The sequence below is a fragment of the Egretta garzetta genome, unplaced genomic scaffold (genome assembly GCF_000687185.1).
Source record: "Egretta garzetta isolate BGI_Z169 unplaced genomic scaffold, ASM68718v1 scaffold118, whole genome shotgun sequence".
Lineage (NCBI taxonomy): Eukaryota > Metazoa > Chordata > Aves > Pelecaniformes > Ardeidae > Egretta > Egretta garzetta.
The window spans coordinates 3,693,243-3,716,318 of NW_009260484.1; the positions used below are offsets into that span (position 1 = coordinate 3,693,243).

At 44.1% G+C, this 23,076-nt stretch overlaps 1 protein-coding gene across 3 annotated transcripts in view; it reads left to right on the plus strand.

Moving 5' to 3' along the window:
- CAPN9 (calpain 9) overlaps nt 1-23,076 on the plus strand; it is a 29,134-nt gene that overhangs the window by 263 nt on the left and 5,795 nt on the right. Inside the window, exons 2-15 of one of the 3 annotated variants that reach the window (XM_009644153.2) lie at nt 6,480-6,549; nt 6,978-7,096; nt 7,712-7,845; nt 8,457-8,625; nt 10,192-10,275; nt 10,529-10,614; nt 12,404-12,481; nt 16,913-17,073; nt 17,777-17,934; nt 18,591-18,799; nt 19,449-19,485; nt 21,007-21,087; nt 21,571-21,628; nt 22,211-22,275. In XM_009644153.2, the coding sequence (XP_009642448.1) occupies nt 6,480-6,549; nt 6,978-7,096; nt 7,712-7,845; nt 8,457-8,625; nt 10,192-10,275; nt 10,529-10,614; nt 12,404-12,481; nt 16,913-17,073; nt 17,777-17,934; nt 18,591-18,799; nt 19,449-19,485; nt 21,007-21,087; nt 21,571-21,628; nt 22,211-22,275 (1,509 nt within the window). The remainder of the gene's footprint in view (nt 1-6,479; nt 6,550-6,977; nt 7,097-7,711; nt 7,846-8,456; nt 8,626-10,191; nt 10,276-10,528; nt 10,615-12,403; nt 12,482-16,912; nt 17,074-17,776; nt 17,935-18,590; nt 18,800-19,448; nt 19,486-21,006; nt 21,088-21,570; nt 21,629-22,210; nt 22,276-23,076) is intronic. The other 2 variants (XM_009644154.2, XM_035899699.1) reach the window with 2 other exon arrangements.

A 23,076-nucleotide genomic window follows, 5' to 3' on the forward strand; every position in this document is an offset into this window, starting at 1 on the left:
CTGAAAGTCAGGTGTTGCTGTACTTTGGGGTCGCACCAAACGCGTGGCGTCTTCAGGGAGACATGGAGGCGAAGTGCGGGGGGAAACCCGTCCCACCTCGGGGGCAGCGGCACGGGGCTGGGATGCCACCCACAGGGAGCTCAAGCTGTGGGATGAGATGGCTGGAAAGCTTCACCCCATTTTTTAGATGTAGCTTGTTGCATAGCCGCACTTCATGCAAGTATATTTATGTACATGCATAAATGACTTGTAATCAGCCTTCTCCCTTACATTATTGCCAAACAAAAGTAATGTTAGGATGAAAATAAGAGGACATGCAAGAAATTAAGGGTAAAATATATTATGATGATGTTCTAACTATGTAAAGATGAAGTGCCGCTAATGTAGGAAATTCATAATTAAGGTTAAACTTAAAAAATTCAAAGATTTTAACTTTTAGAGACTCTTATACTTGCTTGCTCGCTTCCGTCATGGAACACTGAGAGATTATGAATACATGCCATGGTTACTGAGCCATTCAGCAGTAGCCAAGGGCTTGATGAGTATCTCTTAATGCATCTTGCATAACAATCATTAATAACCCAGCAAGAGCCTGAAGCTTCACTAGTTACATGCTCTCAGATCACAAACCCAACATCACTCCAAGTTCCTTCTCCCCACTTAACTCTGTAACTAATAGCCATAGAAAATTTGTGGCTACATTTAATTTCTTTGCTAATGACTGATGTTTATTCTCCTTTTCTTCATAGTCTGAAAGCTTCTCCTTTAGTAGAAAACTTTCCTTTGGAGGTAGTGATACCAAGAGAGAAAAAGGACACAATAGGCCTAAAGATGGTTTTAAATTTTGGCTTAACTTAATCCACAATGATAGGCGTTCAAATGTCTCAGCATCAGTTAATGCAGTGCAGAGCAGAATTAAAGCTATTATTTCTGGACAAGTTTCAGCTCTGAAAAATGGGAGATCCCTACACATGGTAAGTGCAGTCCCTGCAGGCACTGCCTTGCCTGCCTGTACCCCAAACCCCAGGTGGGCTGTAGAGCTGCCCCAGGCACAGCAGGAGGGGGCTGTGGGGCTGAGATGCTTTGGCTCTGGAGTGCTGTGGGGCATCAAAAATGCAAGTGTCTGCAACACTAAATCAGAAAGGACAGTTTTCCTTTGGCCGGCCATTAAGTGCTAGTTTGCCTTTTTTTCCATTTGGGGTTTCACAATAGTTAAACTTTGCTGCAAAATGTGTCCAGGAGCAGCTGAGAGCTTGTATGTCCTTGTGTGTGGTACCCAGGGACAGGAGAGAGCCGTCTGTCTGTTGTAGTTGTTGCAGTCTTCCTCAGGATCTTTGTACGCCAAACTGGAAACATTTGCAGGATGAGTAAGTTTCCTGAAACAGGATCTGCCTTTAAACTCCAATTCCCACCATGCAAAAAGGTGAACTTTTGTGAGCTGCATAGCAAGAAAGGAAGCTCAGGGGAGGCTGAGAGGATGTGTAAGGACAGGGTTTCAGTTATGGTCCTCTCTGGCTCCTCAGCATTTAAGATAAATCAGTTTAATCTCTATTATCCATCAGGAACAGCAGCAAAATAGAGGCACTGTAACGCCATTTCAGGTTAACACTTTTTACTCTGCAAGTGGGATAAAGGCCTGGAGCATATGCCATGTTAGTTACCACGGCTCAGCTGGCGAAGCTGTGGTGCCAGAGAGGGTGAGCACAGAGCACGGCCTCCGTGTAGGGTATCTGTGTTCAAACTGCTTTTCATGGTGACTGGTTTTTTACTGCCTCTCCTAACAGTATTTTACACTAGCTTGGATGAAGTGTAGCCCAATACATGCGAGTAATTGCAGGGCAAATTAATGTTAGTCTTCAGATTTTTACCCTGTTAATCTTTAGTAATGAGAGTAGAGAAGGCTTTCTCATTATTTTGACATGCATATACCTGCAGGTATACCCATTTGCATGCAGCATGAACAAGACCCTCAACGAGCCCTAATCTGTAAATCTCCCACTGCAGTCAGTGAGCTACATGGATCTGCACCAGATGAATATCTTGCTTTCTGCATAAATCTTAAGTGCTCTAAGATTCAGAAACATATTTAGTGATTTTGTTTAGCCATCTCTTTTCGTTATAAATTAAACCTTTGAAACTGTACCTTATCAAAATTTTCAAATAATCTGAAGAACCAAAGATCCTTTTCTAATTGTATTCCACCCTTCCCTTCCCTTCCCTTCCCTTCCCTTCCCTTCCCTTCCCTTCCCTTCCCTTCCCTTCCCTTCTTTTTTCCTTCTTAATTTACATCTAAATTAAACTGCTGGGATAAATTCAACAGCTCAGTCTCTGGTAAAGTTAGACATATAAATTGAAAAATAAAAGAAACCAAACAAAAAAGGAAAGACAAATGTGTTTTACCAACGCCAAATGAGTCTATGGTCTGCAGGAGGAAGTAAGAAGGAAATCCTCCTAATATGAACAGCCACTGGCAACTGGTATGACAGGTCCTGTATGCTGGAACCAGGCAGAGAAAAGCAATCACAGAAATAAGGTCACCTAGACAACCTCACCCTCAGCCTTTCTTAGGTCCCCGTGTACCCCCTCTTACCAAGTGAGACAGAGGCGCAGGGGATGCAATTTGTTTTCTTTTGAGTCTAAAGAAACACAGCTTTGATGTAGCATCAGGAGAGTCACGGGTCGCCTTGATTCATCTGTCTGAGGATTGCACATCTCTACTTCTAGGCAATATCCTTGTGCAGGCGAATCCTTGAATTACTGTATGTTGTGTGTGAATGTAAGATCCAGCTCTGGGTTTTGTCCTTGAACATGCTGAAGGCCCTGATACACATTGTTACACCACCCAGTCTGAAAAATCCCCTTAAAATTACTATTATTTTTGCAACATCCACTCACAAACTGTGGAGTGTGGTTTTCTTTTGTGTAGCAGAGAATGTGGCAAAGGTCTGGTCAAAACCCTTTCAATTCCTTTTTATTGATTTTTTAAAATTATATTTGTTTGCTTTAGACATAGGAGATGATTGAAAATATTTTTCCATGTGTCAGTTGTAGAGCTGTGTAGTAAGCAATGAGCATGAATCTAATGTTCAGACCCATGTCAGTGGAAAGGTTTTTTATCTCATCCCTTGCTAACACATCGAGTTTCTTGGTAACAGCTAACTACAGTTCTTGCCATGAGAATTATGTTCCCCAGGAGCAATGATGCTAAAACAAGGCATGTTATTAAAGATCAGCTACTTTATCAGCCGTTGCTATATTTATGTCTAAAGCCAATGAGCTGTGTTTTTTATTGTTCACGTCCAGTCCCAGCAAGACTGAGTGTATTTAACAAGCGGGTGGGCCAGGGAGGGAGGAGCAGCTGTTTGATTTCCCTTTGCTCTGTGCAAACTGTCCGTGGGGACAGGACGACGTGCTGCGGTGCCTCCTCCCTGGGGCACCTGTGGCCGAGCCACAATCTGGCCCCCATCTCCTCCCCAGCAAAGGCAAAAAAAATATGCAAACCAGCTTCCTCCTGAACATTGCCTCTGCAGGGTGAGCTTTGCAGGAGCAGTGCTGGTTCCCTGGGGAGATTGTCCTGGCTCTGGCAGTGGCCAGCAGCTGGTGCTTCAGCAAGAAGTGCAGGAAGCTAAACAAAACTATCAATATCCTGCCCTGATGGCCTCACAAAATGCCAAAAGCAACAAAAATGAACCAAAAGTAACTCAGTTTCCTTCAAGGTAAAGAATGTGTCCTTCTATTCCCCCCCCCTCCCCCTCCCCCTTTTTTTTTTTTTGCAAGCTTCTGGCACTTAGGCTGAAGGGTCTGCTTCATGCCATAGGGTCTGCAATAACATATCACGGCAGACTGATTAACTGCAGGCATATTCCTCTAGTACTATATCAGATACCCTCCTCCTCCCCCCTTTTCTATTCAATACAGTCAAATTCAATTTACAGTTCATGGGAAAGAGGAGGAGAGAGATGAATTCCTGCCACATTTATTAGTTTACCACTGTAATTTTTCTATCCAGCTGTGGTGCTAGTAATTGAACTAAAACAGTCAAATGAATGCCTGAGAATTGCTTTAATGCCACCATGAGCACCAGTCCCTCTGAGCTCTGAGCACACAAGGGTGGGTAGTGTTAGCTCCTCCTAAAAATTAACTCCGTAAAACAAACAAGGCTGGAGTCTACTTTTGTTGTTTGCTTATTTGAGGAGGAAATGGTCTCATGGTTGTCAGACACTGTATGTTCCAGATATTATGTGCAGGTAAATAAAAGGCTTAATAGTGTATTTAAAGGTAAATTGCCAATTTGAGTTTTTCCAGCCACTGGGGGAAAAGAAACCAACAAACCAACCAACCACCCAAACCCCATTAACCAGGGTTGTAGCCTAACATCAAGATTCTGGACCAGGTTGTGCTATGGTATTTTAGCAATTGCCTACAGATGAATATGCCAGCCTTTCATTAGCGGCCAACCAATTATGAAAAAATTAGGATAGTTGATTCTTTAATTGCTCTGAACTGTAATTTATTAGCAAGGATTCCCCACCTACTTTTTTGTGGTGGCTACACTGCCGCAGGATAACATAGCTCACGTGGCACACACCACACTGCACGTCTGGGCTCAGAGTGATGATGGTATTTTCCTGGCAGGTTCTAAGTCATTTCTGCATCTCTCTCCCACTCTTGCAGGACATTGTTTTGCAACATCCACTCACAAACTGTGGAGTGTGGTTTTCTTTTGTGTAGCAGAGAATGTGGCAAAGGTCTGGTCAAAACCCTTTCAATTCCTTTTTATTGATTTTTTAAAATTATATTTGTTTGCTTTAGACATAGGAGATGATTGAAAATATTTTTCCATGTGTCAGTTGTAGAGCTGTGTAGTAAGCAATGAGCATGAATCTAATGTTCAGACCCATGTCAGTGGAAAGGTTTTTTATCTCATCCCTTGCTAACACATCGAGTTTCTTGGTAACAGCTAACTACAGTTCTTGCCATGAGAATTATGTTCCCCAGGAGCAATGATGCTAAAACAAGGCATGTTATTAAAGATCAGCTACTTTATCAGCCGTTGCTATATTTATGTCTAAAGCCAATGAGCTGTGTTTTTTATTGTTCACGTCCAGTCCCAGCAAGACTGAGTGTATTTAACAAGCGGGTGGGCCAGGGAGGGAGGAGCGGCTGTTTGATTTCCCTTTGCTCTGTGCAAACTGTCCGTGGGGACAGGACGACGTGCTGCGGTGCCTCCTCCCTGGGGCACCTGTGGCCGAGCCACAATCTGGCCCCCATCTCCTCCCCAGCAAAGGCAAAAAAAATATGCAAACCAGCTTCCTCCTGAACATTGCCTCTGCAGGGTGAGCTTTGCAGGAGCAGTGCTGGTTCCCTGGGGAGATTGTCCTGGCTCTGGCAGTGGCCAGCAGCTGGTGCTTCAGCAAGAAGTGCAGGAAGCTAAACAAAACTATCAATATCCTGCCCTGATGGCCTCACAAAATGCCAAAAGCAACAAAAATGAACCAAAAGTAACTCAGTTTCCTTCAAGGTAAAGAATGTGTCCTTCTATTCCCCCCCCCTCCCCCTCCCCCTTTTTTTTTTTTGGAAAGCTTCTGGCACTTAGGCTGAAGGGTCTGCTTCATGCCATAGGGTCTGCAATAACATATCACGGCAGACTGATTAACTGCAGGCATATTCCTCTAGTACTATATCAGATACCCTCCTCCTCCCCCCTTTTCTATTCAATACAGTCAAATTCAATTTACAGTTCATGGGAAAGAGGAGGAGAGAGATGAATTCCTGCCACATTTATTAGTTTACCACTGTAATTTTTCTATCCAGCTGTGGTGCTAGTAATTGAACTAAAACAGTCAAATGAATGCCTGAGAATTGCTTTAATGCCACCATGAGCACCAGTCCCTCTGAGCTCTGAGCACACAAGGGTGGGTAGTGTTAGCTCCTCCTAAAAATTAACTCCGTAAAACAAACAAGGCTGGAGTCTACTTTTGTTGTTTGCTTATTTGAGGAGGAAATGGTCTCATGGTTGTCAGACACTGTATGTTCCAGATATTATGTGCAGGTAAATAAAAGGCTTAATAGTGTATTTAAAGGTAAATTGCCAATTTGAGTTTTTCCAGCCACTGGGGGAAAAGAAACCAACAAACCAACCAACCACCCAAACCCCATTAACCAGGGTTGTAGCCTAACATCAAGATTCTGGACCAGGTTGTGCTATGGTATTTTAGCAATTGCCTACAGATGAATATGCCAGCCTTTCATTAGCGGCCAACCAATTATGAAAAAATTAGGATAGTTGATTCTTTAATTGCTCTGAACTGTAATTTATTAGCAAGGATTCCCCACCTACTTTTTTGTGGTGGCTACACTGCCGCAGGATAACATAGCTCACGTGGCACACACCACACTGCACGTCTGGGCTCAGAGTGATGATGGTATTTTCCTGGCAGGTTCTAAGTCATTTCTGCATCTCTCTCCCACTCTTGCAGGACATTGTTGATGACCCCAAGTTTATCCTTGGAGGAGCCACAAGAACTGACATTTGCCAAGGGGATCTTGGTGAGTGATTCCCCCTGGGTGGATGCAGGAATTTCCTCACATATGAAGGGATGTTGTCCCTCCTGAACTGGCGGGAGCAGTGAAGCTGGAGATACCACTCATGCTCACATTACCCGTAGTCACCTCTTTGGTAGCACCTTCCCATCCACGCCATGCTGGTGCAGTGGGATTCAAGATCAGGGAAGGATCTCCACATGAGGGTACTGTGAGCCCACGGGAGCCTTTTGTCTACCAGCACCTCCAAACTGCAGCACAGTCTGCCCTGGCCCGGCAGGACCACGCTTCCTGGGGACAGACGGGCTGTCTTTTGGATTTCAAGAGGGGTGACAGCTAGCTGCCATAACATGTCCCCCAGCCCCTACACCACTTTATTTTCCTCCTGAAGGCAAGTAAATGAGGGATTTTTTTTCCCCCTTCTCAATTCACAGGTGACTGCTGGCTATTAGCAGCCATAGCTTCTCTCACACTGAATGAAAAAACACTAGCAAGAGTGGTGCCACTGGATCAAAATTTTGGGCCAGATTATGCTGGAATATTTCACTTCCAGGTAAGATGAACATCTGGCAGAGCATGAACACCTTTCTGTCGTTACATGCCATGGTCTATTTTGCAGTGGGGTTGTCACTTATTGCAGAGGAGAAATTGAAAACACACGGATTGCTGAGTTTACACTGTTGCTCATGTTTTGAGAAACAACTTAGAAGGCTACATCAGCCTCCCACAGGCACACACATAGCCACTTCTGCTCTGTGGAGAGATATGTGGCATTAGATATCATTTCACATTTTCGTGGGCACACAAATGCCACTTAGGATATAAGGCCTTAAGGGTGTTGGACTGGGATCTGTAACACGTGTGTCTTAAAAGGTGTCTTGAATCATGTGGTGACCACTTGGGTAACTACACGAGTGACGTTATCTATACAAGGAGCTACAGTACAGCTGTACACATTTGGTTTTAGTCTTTTCTTAAGATGGATTATCCTTCCTTCGGAGCAGTCTAGCATGGTATAGTGGGGATGGCTGATTTACATATGCCTTCTAATGAAGCCTATGATTGTCACTAACTTACAATTTACAATTAGAAGTGCTGGGACACCAGAGTCTTACGCTCAAGAAATAACATGCTGTCAGAAAATTCGTGTTCTGTCCTTTCTAAATAGTTTTGGCAGCACAACGAGTGGCTGGATGTGGTGATTGATGACCGATTACCCACCTTCAAAGGCCGGTTGGTTTTCCTGCACTCAGCTGAACGCAACGAATTTTGGAGTGCCTTACTAGAGAAAGCCTATGCCAAGTAAGTCACACTGCACATACATTATTTGCTATTTGTACATACATGATTCACAGTTTGTACACACATTATTCCCAACTCAAGTGAACAGCTTCTACCCGGTATTTTTTGGTGGTGGTGGTGGGGTTTTTTGCATTTGCTGCTGCCCTGATCTAATGTCTAACTCTTGTGAGCTGGTCCAGCTTCCAGCACATCATTAGATACAACCGTAGCTGATAGCAATACAGTTGGATCAAAGCCTGAATCCTGCCATTTGTGTCTCTGCTGAGACCTCAATTGATGGTTCTGGGTAATGCCATATTTTTAAATGATTTGTCAGGTAGCAAGCCACTGACACTCAGTGATATTCAGTCCTTGCCAACCTGACAACTGGCACTAAAGAAAGAAAAGCCCCAGGCTTTAAGGATATGGAGAAATGAATGAATTAAAAATTAAATTAACAAGGAAAGCAGAATGATCCCAATATTCCTCCCATATAACCTGGGTACATTCTGAGGTATTTCTTTTGACTTCAGTGCCATTACTGCATTTTTAAGCCCGTGTGAGAAAGCTCTCAAACATGGGTATCTTCAAAGTTTTGAAAGCATGTCTCATGGTCAGCATGTGTTTTCCAGGCTGAACGGCAGCTACGAGGCTCTGAAAGGAGGCAGTACAATAGAAGCCATGGAGGATTTCACTGGGGGTGTAGGAGAAATGTATGAGATTAAAAAGGCTCCTGACAACTTCTATGAAATCCTAGAGAAAGCTCTGAAAAGATGCTCAATGGTGGGCTGCTCTATTGATGTAAGTAAGAAATGGGGTCTGAATTTCTCAGTTTAGTTTTGTGGTTTCTATGTTAAAAAACCTTACTTTTCAAAGTCTGGTTAAATTAATGACAAGTGGATGGATATGCACTTAATTCTGTAAATAATAACTATGAACTGTAGTATTATTGTAGTCCTTAGTACAGTTGTTTAATAGAAAAGGAAAAGATTCATCACTTTTCAGCAGATGATGGCCACTGTATTTAAGACAATAATGACATGAGTATGAGCACTCAGTGAGAGTGAACTATATTTCCTTACTTATTTGGTCACCTAGCACTGAAACTGGCCATAGCTTTTTGAGGGCTTACTGATTCCAGAGAGTACAAAATTGTTTTTTTTCAGCCCTGAATTCTGTAAAAATCCTGTGGGGACTTTGGGTATTCAAGGCAATTTTCAGGATCAGTGTGTTTGTAAACCGGGGCTGAGGCTTAGGGTATATCAGGTTTATCCCTCCAGAGGCTAAAACCTCCAGCTTTCTCGGAGAAAAGGTTGCTGGTGGGTGGCATCTGCATGGGTTACTTACGCTGTTCTGCAAGTGTGTCTGACCCAGGGTAAAAGAAGCCATCCATGTGTCCTTGGCTTTCTGGTGAAAAATGCCTGGGCTGCTCAACAGCAAGAGTGAAAGCGCCGTTGCTGTTATTTGCTGACTGTGCTCAGTGGGAAAGGCAGTTCAGAAACAAAAGTGTGCCAGGTTTCTCCACCAGAATGAGCAGCTGGAGAAAAAAGTTTCAAAGCAAATGAAAAATCCCACCAAGCACAAAACATTTCATTTCCCTTTTGGGCACTTGTGACAAAGGCAAAGCAAGTGTCCAGGCTGGGGGAGAAGGAGAGAGGCTTCCGTTTGCCCTCTGCCCAAGAGCCCCATCACTGAACATTTGGCTGGGCTGAGGGGGACCTGTTGTCTCAAACCCGTTGCTTGCCTGACTGAAAGCAGGGCTTTTCCACAAGCTCTCTCTTTTACTCAAGACTGTGCCCTCACCTTTCGGATTCAGTGTTTCCTGATTTGAGTTCCCCTTTCTCTCCTGATGAAGCTTTTCTGCTTGCAAAGACTAATTAAATATTTACTGAACTAGAGAGACAGTATGATACTCAGCTGGCTGGTGCGACCCTTCATTGCCATCATCACTCCATCAATGTCTTTTTACAAGAAATGAGACCATATCAACACCTGATCTCAGTCTGAGAGTAGCTTTCCCCATCCCTTAGCTGACACAAACTACATTTGAATGGGAGTTAAGATTGAGATCCTGGAAATGTAGATGATGTTGATATCAAATCACAGGGGCAGAGAAGCTATTTCAGCCTGGAAAAACCTTATTTTCCCTCTGAGTGAACAATGCTAAAAAAAAAATTAATAACCCTTTTCTTTCCTCAAGGGGCACTGTTGCACCATCACTGTCTGCATCGAGGAGACAGACAAGTTCCCTGTTCATAGCACTGGTTGGCCACTGACCTCCCCACCTGATGCTTGGAAGGGACCAGGTGGCACCACTTGCGATCTCACTCTGAAGAGAGAGATTCACATTTTTTTCCTTTATTTCAGACCAGCTGTGCTGCCGAGTCAGAAGCCAAAACCCCCTTTGGCCTTATAAAGGGCCATGCTTACTCTGTGACTGGCATCGATGAGGTACGTTCAGCAGTGCAGGACAAGGAGAGACCTGGGGAAAAGATAAGGGAATGTCCCCCATCCTCAGGTGATGGGGAGAGTTATCCTAGGGGAGTTATCCAAATTCGCATCCATCTTTCCCTCCCACATCTCCCGTAGCAGTCTGCACCTTTTGCCCAGCTCTTACACCAGCTCGCCCAGCCTCTGCACACTGGAGAAGTCCTGCTCCCTAGCTACTGACACGTGGTATTTTCTCTATTTCTTTCATCTCCAGGTGACATATCGGGGCCGGCAAGTGCAGCTCATAAGGATAAGGAACCCCTGGGGACAGGTCGAGTGGAACGGCCCTTGGAGTGACAAGTGCGTGCGCTATCCCATACACCCTGGCCTCACAAAGGCCAAATCCCAGCTGCTGGCCCACAGCTAGCTTTCTGCAGCCCCAGCTGTTCCACAGGATATTAAATCCAGAGTTTGCACATGCATAACAGTATTACTGCCATACTAACATGTCACCCTCAACATTTTCAAAGCTGCTTAATTATGGGTACACAGTTAAGGTTGTTTAGCCCCCAAAATATAGCACTAGCAAAAATCATGCATTAACATGAATGGGATAAATTAATTTTAAGACACTCCAGATTGGAAAAATTATACATTTGGAGTGGTTTTTTGTTTATTTTTTGCAAGCCTGTTGCTGTAGTATTTGAAACACAACATCCCTACTTTGTCCTAGTGCAGAAAAGCTGGAAGCTGATATTGTGTTACCCCCTCTGAATAGCTTATGGATCTCTAGTTGCATTTACTGTTCTGTGTTCCTAAATACGTCAGGAATAGGCAGCAACCTTACAGGTTATATATGACCATTAAATTAGACCCTCTCCATGTGGTACCCACCAAAGTTGCAGAAGGACCCAAAACCACAACAGGATTGGTCTGAAAAAGTCTGTTTTTACTACCAAAGGTAAACAAAGTGCAAATAATACAAAAGAAAAAAAATATAGTAGAAAACAGCACTACATGCTCCCCCAACATACACTTTTCAATACATTTTTCCACGTATGCGTGGTTTCATTTTTGCTTCACTTACTTCTACTAAGTTTTTTTATTCACACAGATGGAGAGGAGCCATAACATGCCTGGCCCTTTAAAATTGCTGAAACACGTAGTCATCTCTAGGACCACTTTGAATGTCCCTGTCCTTAACAAGACTCAGAAATAAATATTTCCACATCAGCTCTGATGCTTTGTTATCTGGAAATAGAAAAATGTGGATAATTGGCGTTTATCACGAGTGAAAAAGTCTCAAAAAACCTGAGAGGTTAAGATCAGGACAGGCCTCTGGCAATTTGTGCTGTTTATTGAAAAGGCTGTCTCTGCAAAGCAGAGCTTTGACTCTGTACTTGGGAGGTTTTCTGGAGCTCAAGATGCAGAGGGGCTCGCAGGCCAATACGGGAATCTGTATTAACATTTCACAGTAGTTGCTGGAATTAGAAAGCTCAACACAAGGTGCCTGCTACTCCCTGTTTATTAAGTCAGATTGGAAATGCAGTAGGGCATTTCCAGTTTTTTCCAAAAAGCTTTATCAGGTTTTTATTTGGCTTTGGCCTGCCACAGCTGGAATAGTAGGGGTGAATGAAAAGGAGGCAAAGACTTTACCTGGAACCCCAGTTACTTCCAGCAAATCTTTCTGTACAGGGGAAGGAGCCTATTCAGTTCCCATTAACTCAATTTTGAAGAAACATCCAGCCCTAAATTACTGACAAACATAAAAGAGGAGATGGTGCTGCAGATGGAAAAAAGATTTAAGGAGGCATGTGACTTACCAAAATCTTGAGGTTTACCAATAGCCCTGTTATACCCAGCCAGCTCCAACTATGAGCACAGGCAATAACTCATGGAGGACCATCCTAGAGCAGCTTTGGAATCTTTGGCCTTGTTCTGCTTCCAGCTACATTAGTTAGGTCTCTGAGACCATGAGCAACAGCAGGATTCAGGAAACCTCTTAAATGCATCTGTGTTTGTGTGAGCTGTTCAAATAAAACACATCTGGAAGAAGAATAGCCTGATGCTCTATCCAGCCAGTTGTTCTGAGCCAGGGAAAATTAATTGCCACATACCCATAGTAAAGCTTGGGTTTTTTTCCTTGCAGCTCTCCAGAGTGGCGTTCAGTCAGCCCATCGGATCAGAGACGCCTATCTCAGGCAGCACTGGATGATGGAGAGTTCTGGTAAGCCATGGGTTTATAAAGTATGTGGCTCTAGTCAGAAATCAAGGAGTGAGTGGCCAAAACAAGCAATAAGGAAGAAGTCTCTGTGTGAGGAGATGCTCAGTTTCTGCCTAGGAGAGGGCAGGTAGAATGCTCACTTGGTTTCCTGTGTGTTTCATGTGTGTCTATACCTATTTTAATAACAACAAGCATTTTTAAAGTCAGCTTAATTAATGGCATTAGCATATATCAAATACTGTGTGTCTCCCATGAATGTAACACCCTTTAAATCCTTCCTATGAACAAAGGCAGGTACTGCAGAGGGAGCATTGTATTGCACTGTATTACCTATAAAGTGCCTTCAGGGTTGATGCTAGGCATACACTGAAAGGGAAGGGAGTCCTGCAAAGCAATATTACTTCTTACAGAAAGTAAAAGAACACCAAGACATGTGAAATGATGGAAAATTTTAAGAAAAGATGAAATTAAATGGGAAAAAAACGTGGTGGAAATTGCTTTAGAAGTGTGAAGTGTTCTTCATGCCAAATTCACGATCTCAGACAGAGCAGATGGCTGACTTGCACATGATCCCCCCCATATCAACCATGCTGTGGACTACTGACAATGTGTCTGGTCACATTTTCTAGGGCCAGATGCTCATCTCTTTTATACAGAGGTAAATCTAGAGAGGTATGCAGTGGGGCTATTCCAGATTTTTCCTGCAAGTTAAACCAAAGTTCAACTTTAGGCCTGAAAAGTGATTTGAGATAAACAATGCAGCACATTAAGTCACATAAAATGATTTATCCCAAACTTTGATACCTTTGAAGGGAAGTAGGTCCAGTGGCTGATCCCTTACTTCAGTACTTTTACATAGGATATTTTGAGTTATTTTGCTGTTGGCACTGCAAATGCAGTAGAGCATTTCCAGTTTTTCCAAAAAGCTTTTGGGAGTGTGTGTGGATTGTCTGGTTTTGACCCAGCTACAGATGGAGCTTATAGGGTGAATGAAAAGGAGGCAAAGACTTTACCTGGAACCCAAGTAACTCCAGCAAGTCTCTCAATACAGGGCATGACTTAAAGCCTGACTGTGTAATGGAGGTTCAAGTGTGCAAGTACTATCAAATGAGCAATGAAATTAATGAAAAAGTCTGTCCAACAGAGCTAAGATGAGAGTTAATTAAGCTCTTGGAAGGCCAATAAAAATTAATGAGGTTGAGCATACCCAGATGAATGTTGGCCTTCCTCAGCCAGCATCTCAGCCACTCAGAGCAGAAGCAAAAGCCATTGGGACCGAAATTTCTGCTGAAGGGGTTAAGTGGACAAAAATCATATGCAGAAGACAAACATGCTTCCAAAACCAGTCAGGTAAGTTTGATACCAGCTAAACCCTCCACCCAGTCCATCAGACTTTTTTTTCCTAATGCCTTATGACTTCTGTGTATTTCTCTAAGGAGTGTTTGCCTCTCTGCCCCCTCTAAGCCACACCTTGATTGTTTCCCCATCAGGCTTCACATACAGACTTTGCATGAGCAATAATGTGGTGTATCCCTGAAGACATTAAAATGGTCAGATGAGGAAAGAGATGAAAACAGCTGCTCCTCTCCAGCTTTCAGTTTGCTCCTACTGTGGTTCTTGCTGATGCAATTTAGCTAAGGAGATGGTGAATGAGCTATATTCCTGCTTCTGCAGCTGAGGTCCTTCAGCCGATCTATTCACCACTCCTGGTGGTTACTTGGTTTGCCTCCCTGAAAAGCTGGGGTAATCTTTATGAGGTGCTTTGAAATCTGCTGCTAGAAATAGTGAGTAGCAAAGTCATTAGGTCCTCAAGAGTTCAAAACATGTTCTCCATGACATGCATTATCTTTGGGCTTAGTAAATAACGTAAGGTGCAACGGGGCTCTTCTTGTTGACCACAAATGGTTTCTAGTGAAGTGATAATAAGTTCTACAGTTAGCCAGCTCTTTGTATGTCATTTCTTAAGGTGTCTGGAAGCTGAAAGGGGGCCCAGGAAACATACTCTGCATTCATGAACAACTTCTGTAACTGCTGCAGGTTCTGCACCCAGCTTATTCCATGTTTTGACTGCACACAAAGCAATGGTCATTTCTCCTACACAGGCTCATTTCTGTTAAATGAAAGAGAAGTAGAGGAAGAAGAAATATACCTGATCATTCTCATGTATTGTGTTAGATTTCATCCTAGGTGGAACAGGAAGGCTAGGAGGAAGTATGGTGCAGTGAGGGAAATTAGATCAAAAACTGTTGAACATTTAAAGCAAGTGTTGTATCATCAAAGTATCTTCAGTCAGTGCAAAAAGGCAGCACAGCAGACTACATGGGTTAAAGCAGCCAAGGTAGGAAACATGATCCGATAAGACCTTTTGTCCCTTTTGTTCTTTGGATTTCTGAGGACTGAAGAAAATGATCATGGTAACATGCTGAGGGCCTGCTGACCTCATTAACTACCCCAAAGATATTTTGGCTACATATTAGCAGTTCAGATCGGTCTTGTCCAGATGCTTCTACTAGATATGAGGAAGGCATTCTGCTGTTGGTTAAGAAATCAGGTTCTCACTTGCACTAGTCCTGTCCCTCCTAAAATCAGAGGGTTAGGGTCTTCTCGTCCCTTTGCTGGTACAAATCCAGGACAGCCCTAGGGAAGTCAGAACAGGTGTTTTGCCTCTTAGGAGCCAAATCTGATCTATAATGTGTAACTCCTTCACCTGCTTTGCAGCACATTTCCAAAGAGCCCAGAATTGCATAGTGTGGCCAGGAAACTGGGCCACTTGGAGACAGATTTTGCTGTGCTGCCCCTGCTCTTGTGTACTGAGCATCAAAGTGAGAATTAGCAGTGCCTAGGGCTAGCAATACATGGGAATAGCCAGCAAGAAAGAGGACAGAGCTCAGGAAAGAAAACCCCGCTGTTTCTTCCCACACTAAAACCAAGTTGTAAAATGGCCCATAGCAAGTGTAAATTAATAACACCACAGACTTCTATTTCTTATGAAGCAGAAAAATGGGCCTAGCTGTGTTTGGTGAGCTACACTGAGGGCTAGCTGGGTCCTATCTGCCACTGCCGCAGATAAGCATGCAGTCTTGGAGAGCTTTTGCTCTCCTGCTACTCCATTTTGTTGTTAGGCATCAGCCACTGGAGGAAAAGGATCATTATAGAAGTTCACATTAGGGAGGAGATCAATTTCTATATGTTATTTCTATGGTCCATGGAGAGAGAAGGGCTCTTACAGATAGCGATTCAGAGCAGAGGACACATTGGGATGCTAAATTGCCCTCAGGAAGGCCTAATACCTCTCCTTTTTTACAGAGGGAAGTTCAGCGTACCGAAGTTGCCGTCAGACTTAGAGCATATGGGCCTCCCTGTCCCTGCAGTGCCTACCATGCAAGCTGCTGTCTCTTAGACAGCTTCCCTGCTCTGTTGCTTTTGCCCAGGGATGCACACCATGCCCAGTGGTGCCTGGCTCTGGTTGTCCCTTCTCTTGGCAGTTTTCTCAGTCCTGAACACCAGGCTCCTTGGCCAGCAGGACTGTTGGTATCTTTTTGCCCTTTTACTTGCTAGATAAAATCACATGGCTTATCTGCTTCTTGGCATGCTGAGCAGGCTCGTTTCAACCAACCCAGCCTAGCAGCTCAAATATTGTGGCATTTGCTTCCCCCTTCGCATGGCCATGTATATGTATCTACCTTGGGGATAAAATATATGTAGTGCAATCTATGTGACACAGTAGCAGGCAACAGTGTCTATGCTATCTTCAAGGGCAGGCTGGAGCCACTACTCAAGTCCAAACAATGTTTTGTCTCTTGTTTTTGCTATGAAAAGGTCCCAGGCAACCATAAGGGAGGAGAAGCGAGCAGATTGAGCCTAGGCACCTTAGCAGAGGCCCAAATATGACTTCAACTGCAGTTTGGACAGGCTAGTCATACCATGGTTTGGATAATCCATCACCATGTGCCCCTTATAGTGCTGTCATGCAGCTGGCATTGAACACATAGCTGATTTGCAGGCAGACTTAGCTCCTGCACAGAAGCCTGCCATCATTGGGTTGGCTCTTCGGCAATATAGATGCAGTCATTAAGGCCAGGACGGTGTTGGTGAAATAACTCTTTCCACTGTAGGTTTTGTGCCAGTGTCACCTCTTTTCATCTTATACCCAGCTGTAACTGAACAAAATCAATGGAGTTATAGTGTAAAAAGAAAGGTGTAAGAGATGTTGGAATCAGACCCAGACAATAAGGTTTCTCATGTTTTACACCACGGTGAGCGAGAGCTAGCTTCTCCCCTGGTGTACATCGGCATATCTCCATGGTCACTGAAACTATTCAGATCCACACGAGCTGGTGATCTGTCCCTGGGACTCTGGGGAGTAAGTAGTTCTGCTAGGCATCCTTCACTGAAGAGAATGACTGCCTGTTCCTTCCCATGTCTTTCACTCAGGATGAAATTTGAAGACTTCAAAGTGCATTTTGATAAAGTTGAGATCTGCAACCTGACTCCAGATGCCCTGGAAGACAACACTGCCCACAAGTGGGAGGTGACCATCCACCAGGGGAGCTGGGTCCGGGGATCCACTGCAGGAGGATGCAGAAATTTTCTAGGTAAATAGATACTGCTTTGAAAATGAGAAGCAGGCACTCAACTCTTTACCTACCCTCAGCCACCTCTCCTGTTACCCCATAGCCAGAATTGTGGGTGCAGACCAGGCCAGCTGAGTCTCAGCTAGCAGGAACCAGACAGAAGGACAAATGTTTATATGGTCCCACTTGAGATTTTGTGGTAAAAGAGATGCTTTCTTTGCTCTCAAGTTCACTGGATCTGGTTTGCCTCTCATTTGCATTTGCATGAGCAGGACTAGCTCCAAATAAGTCACTTAAACTGCAGCAGTAAGTGTAAAATGAGACAAAAATCCAGCTCAGCCAGCACGTTCATGTGGCTCTGAAGTAGCACCATAGATCTGAACTGTGTTACTCCAGACTGACACCAGCGCTATGGGATCATGGTAGCTATGTACTTTTAACAAAATCCCATCTGACAACTTTATTTAAACCATGGCAACTTAATAAAATATCAGGCCTAAAATCTTTTCTACGCCCAGTTCCATGAAGGACTTTGGGATTTGGCTTATTTTCTGCAGAGCTTAGTGGAAAGAAGCATGACAGCTAATGGAAAAACTAAATTTGAGCAAAAACCTCAGCTTAATTGTACTTTTTGTCTTCTTTTTTTTTTTTTTTTTTTAGTAGTAGTAGTGGTGGTATTATTATTCTGAGGCAAGAAACTCTCTGGTGTTCTTTACATTGGCAGAGACTTTCTGGACAAATCCACAAATCAAGCTACATTTGACAGAGAAAGACGATGGACAAGATGACTGCACATTCATAGCAGCGCTGATGCAAAAAGATCGCCGTAAACTCAAGAAGCTTGGCGCTAAAATGCTAACGATCGGCTACTCTATTTATGAGGTACTCTATTGCTTTTGCAGCGCAGTAGCCACATGATCAGTATTAGCATCTTTCTTTGGGTTTGTACCCCTGCCAGTCATCATGTATTTTTAGGGCCCTTGCTCTTAAAATAGTCTTCTCAGTTACATCAAGCCCCATCGAGAATTTTGACATGGTTGGGATGGTATCCTCTGAGAGGAGGATTTAGGAGTCCCTATGGGGCCATGGGTTCCCAGGACAGACTCCTCAGCCCCACAATTGTCATCCCCTGCCTGGCTCCCGGAGAGGGGATGTTGCTTGTTATGAGCCTCTTGGGGCACATCACACGGGGTGCCTGTCCCTGAGTGGAGTTGGGATTGGCAAATCTGTTGTCACTGCTCTGTGACACCCTGCCTAGGATGGTGATACTTAATGGCAGGAAATGTTTAAGCAGGAAGGCAATGTCCCAGAGTCCTCTTAGGCTGCCTTCTGGGTGGGAAAGGACCACCACTAATGGGTCCTTGCCATAAGGTGGGAGCTAAGTTGCTGCGAGCGCCTGGGTGAAGGGATGAGAGTCAGGGTCACATCCAGGGGAGAGGCTTGTGCCAGGCAGAGTTTGGCTCTGTGATTGGGAAAGGGGCAAGGATGGCACCCAGCACATCTGGCCAGTGCAGTGCTGCCTTCGTTTCCCCTCCTAGAGCCCTGGCAGAGACGGACACTTGGGCAAAGACTTCTTCAGGTACCACCACTCCAAGGCCAGGAGCAAAACCTACATTAATTTAAGGGAAGTATCTAACCGATTCAAGCTGCCACCGGGAGATTACATTCTTGTTCCAAGCACATTTGAGCCACACCAGGAGGCAGATTTCTGCCTGAGGATTTTCTCTGAGAAGAAGGCCATCACTGAGTAAGTCAGCAATGAACCCCAGGCTATCTGGTGCTCGCTTGCACGCGGGGCCAGTGGCTGCTGGGGAGAGTCTGGCTGCTGGGTACCAAGCCCTACAGCAGAGCCCTGGCATGGAAAACTAATGTGGGGCGGGGTGGGGGGGTGGGTGTGCATTTTCACATTTTTGCTAAACCTCACTTATTTTTGGAGAGGAGTTTAGGAGGTGGGGAATAGGGCTTGCCAAGGTGAATCTGCTGGAAGCTTGACAAGGAAGAGTTGCTGGCTGCCTGCTACTGTTTGGGACTCTGTGAATGCAGCAGTGGTTGTTTCCTGTTTGCTTCCCCCCAAAGTTTGTCCAAATAACAATTTTATATTAAAAAAGGGTATTGGGGAAAAAGTGTGTGCACAATGAATAAAGAATGAGATTAATTCTTTAGCAGACAGCATGCACAGCTGTGCCCTCCCTGAGTCCTGCTTAAAAACTGTTTTAAAGGCTTATACCAAAATTTAAACAATGCAAAAATCTGATTGATGAATTTCATCTAAACTTAACCTGTTCAGTAAAAAATGCAGGTTTATCATTCACCTCTGGAAAATGTAATAAGCAAGCTTCCACCCCAAGGAGATGTTGAATATCTTCAGATACTTAATAAGGTTTTGTTTTCTCCAGGGATCTAGATGAAAACGTTGCCATTGATCTCCCTGAGGTAAGTCTACAGAGTTGAAATAGCAAGAGAATAGCTCAGCAGAAGCCAGCACACACTGCTTTTACTGTCTTTGGCTAAAACACGGTCGTTTCACAGGAATGTTACACAATTGCCAGCTTTGTGTATGTGACTGAAACAGTCAGTTCTGCTGAATATGGTGAGAAAGCTGTAACAATCAAAATCATAATTGTTATGCTTCTGCATTCCGCTTCAAAGCAGTCGGCGTCAGCCAGCACCAGAGGCAGGTATCAGCCACCATGGGTGCACTGAAAGCACACCCGTTAGCACCTGGGAGGCACATGGCCATTCACATCTTTTAAAATTTTATTTATTATGGAAAAATAAGAGGCAAGATAACGACCACAGACCTACATTCATTTTGCATACAGATATCTGTATTTTACTTATCAATATCCCCAGGGCTTGGGAGGGAATGCTTCATACGTGTATATGCCTACTGAAAAGATTAAGTTCTTTTTGCTTCTGAATGGCCTGGTCTGCCTGATGAGCACTAATTGCAGCTGAGTCTGAGTCAGCCCCTGTTTAAGTGTGTCACTGCAAATAAGCCGTTAATTTGTGGTGTGCCTTCCCATGGAAACAAGCTAAGCTAAGATCTCATGTGTCCCTCTTTAGTAAAACTCCCCTCCAGGGACCAGCTAACAAGTGCATGTCCATTTCTGGGATGTCAGGGACATGTTCAGTAGCAAAGTAAATCTGTCCACCTGTCCCAGTATCATTAAGGGACCACATCCAAACTTGAACAGAAGGCAGTAAGGAACATACATATGGTCAAAAAAAGTGTAAGTGGCTCAGCAGTGTCACCAGGGCCACTCTGGTGACAGTACACTAAATAGCACCCATATTGTATCTTCTGTGAGTAGAGAAAACAAAGCCCAATTCTTTGCTTCCTGTGCCATGCTGTTGCCTTCTTTTTCCCCATTTTTTTGGCCCAACAACCCCTTTTTGTTCACATGGTCACCCCAGCTATAGCAGAGGCTCTACACTATTGCATCTCTCTGCTCATCAGTGTATGCTGAAGCCTGGACTCTACACCCCTGTGACTGCACTGAGGCACTCAGCTGGCAGCCGGCTGGACGTGCTTCCAGGCTCAGGATGGTGCTGGGTAATGTGCCAAAGTGCAGCCACCTCTGGTGCTCTCAAGAAGGGTGAGAGGTCTCTGGATGATGCTGCTGGAAAGAGCTCAGGAGAGCTGTGGTTGTTCAAGGACCAGGGAACCAGAGTGGTGCAGGAGTGGGATGAGAGGAGAGGTGTTTTCCAGGATGGTCCCTTGGTTTTGACATAGCTAAGACAATGGCACGCTACAGAAGAGCCCAGATGAAGGGGGTAAGATCCCCCTCAGGCAGCTAGATCGTTGGGAAGCCTCAGGTCTCGCAATGTTCAGGGGCACGTGTACCCTTATTTTAAGATGTACTGTGGTCCCCTGGTGCACAGAGGGGCTATGTGCAGGAGAAATGTCATGTTTTACAATTCTTATAATGACTTGTGTGGTTGATGTTGCAGCCTCTAAACCCAATCCCAAGTCCACAAGAAACTGAAGAAGAAAAGCAGTTCCGGGCACTGTTTGAGCAGATTTCAGGCAAGGTGAGTGCAAAACGCTTGTAGGTCATAGCAAGATGTACAAAGAAGGGAGAGACTTCTGCTCCCACCTAGGGCCAGGTGAAATGAAGATATATGTTGGGAGGAGTATGCTTAGTTGTAGTGTGTTGTTTGGGCACCAGATGTCACCGTGCCTTATGTCTAGATGGAGAAGGGTGCAAGCAGGAGGACCAAAGCTAGAACTCAAGGTCTGAGGGAGCCTACTTGGTTCAGTGTCCAGCTGCAGTTTATTTTTATTTGAATCAGTGTCTCCCGCTTGAGATCTCCTTCAGACAGCCTTATGCACAGCAGCACTCCTGTATTTTGCCAGCCCTTTAGTTTTTAGTCTTTTCTGGCTTTTGTATGGTTCTCTTTTCCTGAGTTGCAGTAAAGTACAGATGGTTGATGTTTATGTTTTCTGAGTTTTTTGGTATGTCTGATTACAGAAACATTCAAGTAACAGATGCTGCGCTGGTTTTTTTACTTTAGGACATGGAGATAGCTGCAGAAGAACTCGAATATGTTCTGAATGCTGTATTAAAAAAAAGTAAGTTCTGATAACCTCTAAGTTAAGGGCTGTAAAGAACTTTATAACAGCTGCCATTAAATTCACTTACAGAAGGAAAAATAAAAAGGCTGTGTTACGACTCCTGCCTGGTGTCATCCAGCCAGCCAGGGCAGAGCCAGGAAAACATCTGGTCCATGATCTAACCACGAGCTTGCCCTGCCTCCAGCAGGATCCATGTGAGCTCAGTGAGGCCAGCTCTCCATTGCTCTACTGCTCTGCTGTGGAGAGACAAGCACCAGGCTAGGACTTGTAAGACCTGGATGTAGTTCATGACCCTGCTACATGCTCTTTGTACAATGGGAAATCTGTTGCACTCTGAACCTCATCTCCTGATTTACGGAACAAGGACAATATTTCCTGCCATGTCTTCAGTAAATACCTCTTCTGTCTAGACTGTGACTTCTCTATAGTAGGGGTTGTCTTCATCTTCCAGCACACAGGTCCTCCCACAATGAGGACTAAGAGTCAGCTACCTCTGCTTATGAAATCATGTTTTCTACTTTCAGTTTATAAAAGGCAGATTTGCCCAATGACTTCTTTCTTATTATTGTCCCTTTTCAGCGAAGAACATCAAATTCAAGAACTTAAGTCTCATTTCATGCCGAAATATCATTTCTCTTATGGATGTATCCTTTTGAATAAGTGCTTGTGAAGCTAAATGAATACTGCATATAATGGTCCATGGCATTACCTGTTGTGGATATCACAGATGAATGTGGTAATGTCATGGCAGAATACTACCCAAAGAAAAAAATTATATGAAAGTTGTAGCCTGATTTTTATTTTAGAAATTTAGGGTTAGGAGCTTCATGACAAACCATTTCCTACTGCAGACTTAGAAGAGGTGATTTAATGCTGAGCACTTTTAAAAGTAAATTTACTTCTATACAGAGCAGTGCATTTTTAAGCTATGGTTTATTTGAAAGAGGCCTAGAAGAGATAACTCAAGAAACATCTGTTCTCTGGAGGGTTAAATTCACCAGAGTTGAGCATGCAAGTTATGGGTCAGAAATTGAGGATCAGCGGAGTGTTGAAAATTACTGATGTCAAAGCTGTGGGGTTTTTGACAACCAGACTAAAAGCTGGAAAATCTGGTCTTTCAGCTAGATCCTGGGACTCCAGGAAGCAGACATGTGGGCAGGAGTTTTCTATCCAAGTTTAGGCATTTGTGGTGTAGGTGTCTACATCTAAGCTAGCTTTCTAGACTTCCTTTGTAGCTTGTGAAAAGGATGGTGCAATTATACTTGTTCCGGATGCGCCTGTGAGGGAGGCTAAATGACTGCTCAGACATTAGGTGAGAGGAATCACAGCCCTGGTACTTCTCCACCAGATCTGTCCTTTGCAGTGTTCTGGTGCCTGTTGAGTTTGCTAAGCGTGGCTTCTCCTCAGGTAGAGCTGACTTTTGCATCGTGCTTTCCTGATAGACA